General features: G+C 44.6%; 1 protein-coding gene across 1 annotated transcript; it reads left to right on the forward strand.

Annotated features, from left to right (window-relative positions):
- The first annotated feature begins 249 nt into the window (after positions 1-249).
- LOC109466668 (cubilin-like) lies at positions 250-11,324 on the forward strand. The gene is made up of 18 exons (XM_019764402.1): positions 250-464; positions 2,579-2,640; positions 2,981-3,166; positions 3,657-3,836; positions 4,295-4,474; positions 4,859-5,000; positions 5,386-5,606; positions 5,915-6,040; positions 6,351-6,560; positions 6,783-6,911; positions 7,104-7,284; positions 7,477-7,697; positions 7,860-7,970; positions 8,356-8,554; positions 8,968-9,058; positions 9,545-9,725; positions 10,379-10,524; positions 10,960-11,324. The coding sequence occupies exons 1-18, from the start codon at positions 460-462 to the stop codon at positions 11,122-11,124; spliced, it is 2,736 nt and encodes a 911-aa protein (XP_019619961.1). The 5' UTR covers positions 250-459; the 3' UTR covers positions 11,125-11,324.

Raw genomic sequence — 11,324 nt, forward strand, 5'->3', positions numbered from 1 at the left:
ATACAAAAACATGAGTCAGACTTATAATTACAACACGACATGAAGTAGCCCACAAAACCGGTTCTCTCGAGCTATTGATGGTAGTACCAACCAAACCACGACGGGGATCTCGCAAATACTCAGATTCTCGTTGTGTTATTAAATGCATTCTCTGAAAACTCCAAAATCTGTATAAAAAAAGCTTAGATAAGTGTTGTAGTTGTGTTTGTGTAGAGGGATACAATTTTCGTAATCTCAAGAGTCTTACCTGACAATACAATCGTCCTTGCCCTCTTTACCTTCCGGCTATATGATCGGAAAATCTGCATGATAGAAGGTGACATTAAACCTGGGGTCACCCGCACCTTATAACCCCAGTACGTGCGGAGACACCAGTAGTGAGAAAGTGTCTCTCGTCAGGAGGAAGTACTCTCCTTGACTCTACTGAAAGACACACACGCTTACGAACACACTGTCAAGATGAGGTAGGTTTCTTACATTATTCAGCCTAAGAAAGTGAATTGTAGAAATTGTATAGGCCAACTGATAAGTCCCCAAAATGTGTGTACTGTTTTTGAGGGGGGATTTGAGCGTGAATAATGTTCTTCAACTGCATTTTTAAAGGTCGTCAACCGTATCGTCTGTTGGTTGGTGTCGAAACAGCGGCATGGCTTCATTTCGTTCCATACGCTAGACCAGACAACAATAGCAGAGTGTTGATACATATTAGCATTCTTCAAAAATTTTATGTATGAATATATCTGACGAAAACATGGCATTTTAATCACGCCTGTTTGTCAGAATGAACGAACCGTGGTTGTGTCTGGTCACATACGTCACGTAGGTACGTTTTACAATGGAGAACATTAAATAGCAAAGTTCTTTATTCACAACGACTTGTTTAACAAGAGGGTCTTGTTACACAAGTGGTTATTTAATCATTTACAGTATTTGATACTTGGACAATTGGGATATGTAACACTTCCGCCAAGTCTTAACAAAAAAATGGCGTCGTTTCCTTGTCCTAGCGACTTCTTACTAGTGTCCTGTTGGTGGAATAAAATCAAGATAGTCTGATATTTTGTGGTGCCATCTGCTCTTTGTCGTATATGTCAAGGCCGTTATCGAGCGATGTTTTCTAAATTGATGATCTCTCTACCGAAAGGAAAAACCAAAGCTAAGGTTCTATATATAACTCACCCGATGGGTCGAACGACCGCCATTGTTAGCTGACTGCAGATAGAATGTCCTTCCTGACTGTCACCCCTGGGAACTGAACAAAACACACCTACACTGTAAAATAATATTTTAGTAGGTCACATACATCACTTAATGTCTTGTATGCATGTGCCAAGTGGTTGTGAACAAAGAACTTTGGTATTCAATCATTCACCAACCTAATGAAATCATTCTCATAAATGATAACATCCTTGGGATAGTTGAAGACCTGTCGTGCAAAGTTCTGTTGTCTTGTGACTGTAAAGGCTGTCCTGTCATAGATACATGTTAATTAATGCTTTACTCGTAGCCTTGATAAGAACCCACAAGAACAAAACTCGTCCGACGAATATTTGAAGGTGACCAACCTTATACTGAATGTTCCCGCGAAACTGTCGTATTGACAACTGTCTGGTTTTGTCATAGATTTGATAACATTTGTAGTATTATGAACTAAGTATTTGGTACATTCCACAATGCGGATATGTATCACTTCCGCCAAGTCTTAGCAAAACATGGCGTCGCTTCCTTGTCCTAGATACTAGTGTATTGCTTGTTGAAACCCCAAAAATCAAGGTAGTCTGATACTTTGTGCATGGCGCAATCTGCAGTTTGTCGTATGTATCTATGCCATTACCAAAATGGTCTAAATTGGTGGTCTCCCTATCTGTCATAGATTTGTCATGAGGTTCTATATATAACTCATCCGATGGGTCAATCGAACGCCTGCTATTGTTACTTCTGGCACAGGAACGTATTACTAACGAAACACACCTACACCGGTGACGTCGCGTCTATCTAAAAATAGTTTTAGTGGGTTGGTGCCAGGTCGGGATGGCGCGATGTCTGTTTGGTTTCTATGGATTTATCACCAATGAAACCTTTGCCCCGGAAATGTCTCAATACTGGGTGGGGTTTGAACAACGCCATTTTGTAGAAAGGATATATTTTTGTCCTTTGATGTATGTGATAGACCTTTTGGTAAAAAAAATGGATTAAAGGGGGTGCTAGCACATTTTGTTACCAGAAGGTAAATATGTGATAGACCTTTTGGTAAAAAAAATGGGTTAAAGGGGGTGCTAGCACATTTTTTTACCAGAAGGTAAATATGTGATAGATCTTTTGGTAAAAAAATGGGTTAAAGGGGGTGCTAGCACATTTTGTTACCAGAAGGTAAATATGTGATAGACCTTTTGGTAAAAAAATGGGTTAAAGGGGGTGCTAGCACATTTTGTTACCAGAGGGTAAATATGTGATAGACCTTTTGCTAAATGCAATCTTACGTACAGAATCAATGAGACAAGTAAGAACGTTTACAAAAATTCTACATATCTAATGAGGTGCGAGATCTCTGTGACTATAATTCTTGTTTGTGTTGTAGGGCATGCCATGTTCTCCTCATCCTGGCTACACTGACTTCAATTGAGTTATCGTACACACAACGTGAGTTCGCACTCATTCAGTTATTTTGAACATTTTGCGCGTCGTTCTAGTAGTAATATTCTTTGCAGTCATAAACGAATTACTGGCGAACTGACCAACATTTACTGCAGACTTTATAATTTTGTATTTCCATCCTATGTAAGCATTTCTCATTGAATGTTTGTCTATCTATGGTATTTCATTCACCCTTGTTACAAATGTGTAATGCGTGTACCTTGCTCGAATCAAAACATTTCAATCGCAACATTTTGTCACATTGTAAAAAGGCGCGGTTTGACCCTCCGATTTAGCAATCCATGCATTCATTGACATTTATTCACGTTATGATAAACCCCACCAGGAACTTGTGGTGAAATCAGCATCAGCAACGCCATTCGTAGCGGATGTGCGCCGCCGTTTTATGTCCGCGAAACATGCAACTTTGCGTGCCGGCCAGGGTGCCAGAGACGGAGGGGACGTACAACCCTCCACTGTAGGCTCAGGAGGGGGCACCCGAGATGGGTAGGAAGTCGGCTGGTCTGTCAATGTAAGTTTGAATCTTTCTAGACACTACAGAATATTTCTAAAAAGGTCTCCATACCCGGGTACTATTAACTTACATGAATGAATACTCACATGTCCACAGGGATGCATGAAAACAGGCCATACCCCCTACACCTGCTAAAAAATAAACAGAGACGCTGATGACCTTGTACTAGTGACTTGATCGGTCAGTCAGAAGCCATATTGTATTTATCTTGCAACTGTGCTATGCGTGTGTTGAAGCCTTTGAACGTTTTCAAGCTGTTACAGCGACAAAACTTTTGCTGAGCACAACGTGAACGAATACACCACCATTCATCAGTATAGCGACCGAGAGGTCTCAGTCATTCTCAGTCACTGATAAAAGCTAGCGATTGCTATCTAAAATCTCTGAATCTTCAGAGAATCTATCCTGTTGCTTAGTTTGTAATATGGAATGTTCTATCTACCACGATGTCTAACCTTCATTGACGTAAACCCCCCGTTGTCTATAGGCCGCCCATGCAGAAGCAGGCCTACCGTACCCAACACTAGCGTCACCGGATGCGCACCTACATACACTGCTGGAGAAACTTGCACCTATCGATGTAATGCTGGATTCATCGCAGGCGGAGGGGATGCCACTAGGACGTGCGTAAACAGACGTTGGAGTGGCAGAAACCTCATCTGCAACCGTGAGTTGTTTAGTATCTCCCGTACATGTACTTAGGGATGGTTTTCGGTGTGGAAGGGGGGGGGGTGAGGTTTTGTAGCCACAGATTGACAATGACACTGCCATCAACATGATCCACGCACCGTGATGTCGGTTATCGGCATGAGAAAAGGCTTCTTCCAGATGCCGCTGTCAGCAGGGGCTAGGAGGTTCAGCGATTCAGACAGCTTACGGGCACTTTGAGTTTAACCGGATGCCCTTCGGGATTAAAAACGCGCCCATCTACTTTCAGCGTATGATGGACTTTCCCAGTCAACCTTCTTAAAGAGATGAACACATAGAGAGACAGAATAATAAAGCCTGGTGTTTTTGAAGATACTGTGCATGGCTCAGTGTATTAGTTATACATTTATGTTAACGATTTAAAGGGAAAGTTTCTAAGTTTTCAAAACAAGTCAAAACAGAAACACCATTTTGCAGGTAATCGCTGTCCCAGCAGACCTACTGTAGCTCACACTGTCGTTACCGGCTGTACGCCCCCTTACGATGCGGAGGAGACCTGCACCTACGCGTGCAGCTCGGGATTCACGAGTGATGGCGGCGACAGCACAAGGACGTGTAGGGGCGGGGCCTGGAGTGGGACAGACCTCGTCTGTGAGAGTAAGTTGTTTCCACCAGCAAGTCACAGTGACTGTAGTAATGTGTGAAGTACACCACCATAGGAGTCTATAGAATAAAAGAAGTTTACTATAAATGTCCCTACTGATACCATGACCCATATAAGGGTTGTTTTTTTTCCTACTGCATACTCTGTCTCTAGTAATTTATATAATATTATATCATGTATCATGTTATGTTATGTTATGTTATGTTATGTTATGTTATGTTATGTTATGTTATGTTATGCTATGTTATGTTATGTAATATAATATAAAATGTATCATTGACAAAAATTTTGCAAAATATCTCAGGACGATATTCTCTCTTGCAGGGTGTAGAAATGTATGTGTGATTATTACAAAAATGTCCCAAATTTGTTTCCAGGGGAGCCTGCCTGTGGAAACCCGACTGTGTTGTCTGGAGACTCTGGTTCCTTCACGAGTCCGGGATATCCCAGCAACTATCTCAACAACCAACGGTGTTCCTGGAAGATATCGGTCTCTCCTGGGAAAGTCGTTGCCATCAGGTGAGAAAACCCAGCACGTTTGTTGTGTCGTAAATATAAATATACTTCATGTGACCTTGGTTGACCTCTTAACCTATTGGTCACGTGACCAAGTGACGTCAGTAGCTGAGGACATGCAATTTTAGTCGCCCAACGGTCGCCCAGCGATCGTCTTGTAACAGTGAAGTTTAAGCAACACTAATAACTGCTATTCAGTCTAATAGGATGGGACCTTTTGGCCTAGCGGTTAGCAACGCTGGCTTCCCGGGTTGGGCGTGGTTTCGATTCCCGACTGTTAACAGACTGTACTACTCACCTCTTGTTTTCGCCTTCTAATGATGAAGTAAAAAGTTGGCCATGGCTTTTATCGTCCACCGTCATCTTTTTTTTCAAATTTTCTTCGCAGCTTTTCTGCCATGGACATCGAACCTCACCATCGGTGTGGTTATGACGCCGTGGTTGTGCACGACGGTTCCACCGCCGCCTTCCCGGTGAAGGCGAGACTGTGCGGCAACAGTGCCGACCGGGTCCTAACTACCGGAAGTGACGCATTCGTCTTCTTCACCACCGACGGGTCCGTCACTAAACCCGGTTTCAGCGCATCCTTCCGCGCCGAGGATCCGCCTGGTAAGTATTCATTACTTACATACATACAGTCAAACCTATCCCGTACCACATCCCTTGCAATGCACATCCATACATGTATGTCAGGGTAGAGATGATTGCAATCTGGCAGGATCTATTGGTAGAGATCCTGATCGGAGTCTCTGTCGACAGCCATAAGCTTTAATAGGAAGTCCACATTATGCTGGCCATGGCCTTGAATGCTGCTCATTGCTAGCAATTCATTTTAGAGCTGCACCAGAGAAGGCTATTTTGAACTACACGATGTAGAGTGAATATTTTGTGTACATGTATCTCCAACGACTTTCCAGCTCCAGTACAAACCTGCAGTCCCGACCTGTTCACGTGTGAGAACGGAAACTGCGTCAGCCACGGTGTGAGGTGTGACGCAAATGACGACTGCGGTGACGGAAGTGACGAGGCGTCCATTACGTGTCGTGAGTATTCCGTCACTCTTTTATCTCATCTCGTCTATCCCTGAGTTTAGTTATTTCACCGTTGTGACACTACAAAAGTGTTGATAAGATTTGAGAAGAGTTGCAGTTGCGTTCGGACGTCTTTTGGGGTAAAATTTGACTTGAATTTAACTCAAATTCGTTTCAATTTGTAAAGAAAGATAGGTGTGGGATACACCTGACCAGAATGCTGTCGAACGTCAGGTTGTTCGGGGGCAACTTTTCGGGGTGGGGTCCTGAATGTGCTTGTATATAGGACCAGATCACGTACGAATCTCTGATGTGTGTTTAGAGTCTGGGTGTGGCAGTCCAAGCTTCCTACGGGGTGTGTCCGGCTCCTTTGCGTCGATGAACTACCCCAGCGCGTACTCTAACAACGCCAACTGCCAGTGGAACATTTTCGTCCGAGACACCAAGGTCATCCAGCTGACCTTTGACGCTTTTTCCCTGGAGAGATGTCCTTACGACAAAGTCACCGTCTATGAGAGTGGACAAGAAGTCGGTGAGAAGGATTGCATTGCTGAGTGCATTTTGATGTACTCATACTTTCTAAAAACACATTCATGTTTAATGTAATAGCCCTGTCATCTTGAGTTTGCACTGCTGTTATATTTTACATTTTGACTTATTTTACATGTTTTTTAAAGATAACTGTCACATGTGATTGACATGCGCTGCCGGTTGGTTAATGTTTTTTTCTTTGTAATATTGTTATATTATACAGCAAGCGGTTGTGGTAGTAACGCGCCTAGCTACGTCTCGACCACCAATGGAATACGCGTTGTGTTCCGATCCGACGGCTCCGTTATCAACACTGGATTTCTTGCAAGGTTCAGAGAGGTTGACCCATCAGGTACAGGCGCTCGTTTTATCAGAGTTGAACAACTTGCCAAACAACAGCTAGTGAGACGTAACCTTTGGTCGAACATGGATTGCTGCTGTCTGAAACGTCTGACTTAAAATATTTATCCAGTTGTTTTGATGTCTATTGTGTTACGTTAACTCCAGTCGTAACCGTTGTTAACACAGATGTTCCTCCTCTTAGCGACCCTCCCTCCTACTCCCACTACTCGCCCTCCGTCGGGATCGGGATCCTGTGGAAACCCAATAGCCCTGCCGGGTGACTCGGGCTCCTTCACCTCTCCACAATACCCGAGCAGCTACCCAAACGGCGCGAGGTGCTCTTGGACCATCTCTGTTACGCCGGGAAAAATCGTCGTCATCAGGTAAAACTTTGATCCTTTGTTCATCCACGAAAAATTCGAATTGGCCTGCTTTTCATTGCACATTGATATCAGAAAGGAAGATGTAACTTACTCACTCAATCACTCACTGCTGCATTCACTTACTTACTCAGGGCTGCATACGTTCGTGGGGACGTTTTAAAGTATTCGACGTATTATCTGTTTTGCTCACAGGTTTTCATCGTTTAATTTGGAAGCGGGGCCTGGATGCGGCTATGATTCTCTGGCCTTACATGATGGAACAAACCGAAATGCTACTCTTGTCAAGAGGTTATGTGGTTCGAGCTCTCGCGAGCTTGCCACGAGCGGAAGTGACGCATTCCTGCTCTTCACGTCGGACGGGTCAGTGACTCGGTCTGGCTTTTCTGCGACCTACAGCGCTGAGGACCCTCCACGTGAGTTAACATTTCCTACTTGGCATCAGCATCAGTTTCATGTTAACGTACGTCTTGAGTTCACAAACATAACGCTAATACTTTGCGACACAAAATTTCTTGCCATGATTTACGATATCGACGTTTGTCATATTTGTACTTTTGACCTTCTGTTCGAAACAGCGACGTGTTCCCCCTCCGACTTCACCTGCTTTGATGGAACCTGTGTCAGCAATGAGACAACGTGCGACGGAAATAACGACTGTTCAGACGGAAGTGACGAGTTTGGATGCAGTAAGTTTAGTCCAAAACACCCCTGAGGCGTCGCCAAAACCAAGATTGTTTCTGAACAAGAGATTACCACTTTGATTTTCTTAAAGTAGTTTCAAATTGTCACTGACACAACAAAGTGTACGTTTGAATCCTAATAAAGCGAGAATAAGATTATGCCAACCACTATAGCTGCATTTGCCACAGCTGTTATGAAATATTTTGAAAAAATTTAATCAACTAACAAAACAAACGAACAAACAAGAACGGTGAACAAACAAGATTTGATGCAATGCGGTGTGCGCGGATTTTGAACTTGTGCAACTCCTTGTGCGTTCGCTGTTTTGTCGTTTATTTTGTATCATGTAATGTCCTGCCTGGATATCTTACCACAAATGTGTCTTGTTAGTTAACCCGGAGTCATCCTGCGGAGCTCAGCCCATCCACCCTGTGTTCCCGCCGCTGAACCGGATCGTGGGCGGGGAAGGTGCCGTGTCCAGCAGCTGGCCCTGGCAGGCATCCCTCCAGACGTCCTCTGGCCACCGCTGCGGCGGGACGCTCGTCAGTCCACAGTGGGTCGTCACTGCTGCACACTGTGTGGACGACAAGTAAGGGCACACTTAGATATACATTGTACAGGCAGTAAGGTTTGGAGCAGGGGGAGGGGCGTCATCAGTTACCTATGGTAGATACCGAGTGCTACTACATCCACATACCGTTAAAGGTTGCTTTGAGCCGAACCATCTACAACAATACAATACATTACATGGCACACGCACGACAAAACAAATCACTGTACTGTTTAAAAAAACAACAAAAAGAATAAACCACGAAGGGCTAAGATTTTTTACCTCTATTTATGCTATCATTTTAAGATGAAGTGCACGCTCGCTTCTTGCTTTGTGTGTAGATCTCTCGAGTAATCAAATTCAATATGTAGGGAATAGCAGAAATAACTAGCTTTTGGGAACAGCACAGGGTGGAAAGTGCAGTGATCTGACTAACATTTGTTCTCTTTCAGTCCGAACCCGAGTCGTTATACTGTCGTCCTAGGCATGCACCACAAAATCGGTATCAGTGACAGCACCGAGCAACGTTTCAGTCTCGAGCAGGTAATGCGTCTTACATATTACTTACTATGAAACAAGTTTGAACTGTAATTTCCAACATACAAAATTTACAGACTTACCCAAATTTTCGACTGTACAACTCCGGTCTTTGTCAAGGAATGAGCAATTCGGTGGATCATAGGTTGCAGAGACGGGGTGGGGGTGGGGTGGGTGTACAGACTTTCTGCAACCTATGATCCACTGCTCACGGATATATATCGTAATCCTCACAATTGCCATGGAAAGCCTTATCCTCTTACTATATCTCTTTTCCTTTCTCTTACCGTTTAATGATAAGCTTATAGTGTGTGTGTGTGTGTGTGTGTGTGTGTGTGTGTGTGTGTGTTTGTGTGTATGTGTGTGTGTGTGTGCGCGTGCGCGCGCGCGTGTGTGTCTGTGAGTTATGTGTATGCTCCCAAATCGTGCCTTGCTGTCCCCGCTTGATGTTCGTAGCAGTCACCCTGTTTTATTTTTATTTCTATTTTTTAGGTGATCATTCACGAGCAGTACCAGTCCTCTCCGGTGCCCAACAGGGACATCGCCCTGTTGAAGCTTAACCAACCGGCCACCCTGAACCAGTACGTCAGGACAGCATGTCTGCCGGACGGCGCAGAGGACGAACCTGCAGCGGGAACCACGTGTGTCATCACAGGGTGGGGAGACACCCAGGGTAAGGCATCCTGAAAATTCCCGAAAATGCTTTTTGCACCGGTGCAATGGCCAAGTGGGTAAAGTGCTCGCCTTGCATTTGGTAGATTCTGAGTTCGATCCTCGGCCGAGTCATACTAAAGAATTTATTTCACATTGGAACGTGCTGCTTTCTTTGCTTGGCACTCAGCATTTAGGGAAAAGTATGGTAGGTAAACACACAACACTACCAGTAGACTAGCCCCCTGCAGCTGCCTTGGTGATTGCGCTGCTGTGTATGCGTCACGTGATGCGGGAAGCAACTTAAACTTAACTTAACATAACCTATCTTACGCAAACTAAGGGCATCTTTGACATAGTAGTGCAAGAGTCGTACGGCATCTAGCTGTCTTGTTATCGAAGAAGCAGCATTAGATCCTTGTGAGCAGTTTGGCCCGTCTCAGCCTGATTGAAAATACTCCGATATCATGGAAACATCGTACGACCTTTGAAGAACTTTTTCGCGCAACTCGAAATTATGGTATACCCCAGGGCACATTTCTTGCCAGTCCAGACTATACCGATATTAATAGTTTGATAATTCGGGTTGCCACAACTGAGGTGTCGACGTTCGTGTTTGATATAATACGAGTAGAATAGATTCAGTAGTATTATAGAGAATGCACTGCCTTGCAGGTACTGGAGATGCCAACATTTTGAAGCAAGCTCGCGTGCCGGTGGTCAGGCATGAGGCCTGTAGAAACACCTACGGCAGCACCCGTCCGGTAACTCGATTCATGATGTGCGCAGGTTACCCAGAAGGAGGCCATGACACTTGTCAGGTACGGCGATGGTTTTTACTTTCAGGTCAACGTGGGGAGAAGGTCACCATGTAGAATTTGTACCATCGCACAACGGGGCATGCCCCTACTCCTTTTCGAAAGGTGTGGTGGGTTCTTTAACGTGCGTGGGGTGTGGCTGTTTCCAAACACGGGACCTCCATTTAACGTCCTATCCGAGGGACGTCCCTAACCGAAGCTAGGTAGTAATGTCCACCCGAGTGAAGTGACGAAAACCGTGTGAGGTGAGGAAAGTGTAGTGAGGAAAGTGAAGTGAAGTGAGGAAAATCGTCGCAGGATTGAGCCCGCGAGCTCTTGGGTGTGAGCCGAACGCGGTACCTACTGTGCCACACAACCCCACAATTAGAAATATATGGTGCGATCATGGATGGTGCGATACATGGATAACTGTTGGTAAATGTTACGCTGTGGTTGCAGGGTGACTCCGGTGGACCCCTGGTGTGTTCCCGCAGAGGCACCTGGGTACTGGACGGCGTGACCAGCTGGGGGGAGGGCTGCGCCATCCCAGGATACCCCGGGGTTTACACCCGCGTCAGCGCCTTCCTCGGCTGGATCAACCAGAAAATCAACTCATCAGGCTAGATCTGCACCTGAATTTCATTTTGTCATTGAATGCTTTAGATGTTTTACGTAGTAAGCTATTCACATTTCTCAAATAAAGCACATCAGATTTCGAAGGGACTCGATTGTAACATCATATCTAAGACTAGTGCTAACCCCATATTTATTTTAAAAAGGATGCTAAGCTTTACGTCGATGAAGGTGACATCCAGGTAATACGA

The sequence above is a fragment of the Branchiostoma belcheri genome, unplaced genomic scaffold (assembly GCF_001625305.1).
Source record: "Branchiostoma belcheri isolate BF01 breed outbred unplaced genomic scaffold, Haploidv18h27 scaffold17, whole genome shotgun sequence".
Taxonomy (NCBI): domain Eukaryota; kingdom Metazoa; phylum Chordata; class Leptocardii; order Amphioxiformes; family Branchiostomatidae; genus Branchiostoma; species Branchiostoma belcheri.

Bases quoted from the DNA above. Each gene is read 5' to 3' on its own strand.
- LOC109466668 (XM_019764402.1), top strand. The intron at 6,561-6,782 runs GTGAGAAGGATT...TATATTATACAG, and splicing joins TGAGAGTGGACAAGAAGTCG to CAAGCGGTTGTGGTAGTAAC. The intron at 7,971-8,355 runs GTAAGTTTAGTC...GTGTCTTGTTAG, and splicing joins AAGTGACGAGTTTGGATGCA to TTAACCCGGAGTCATCCTGC.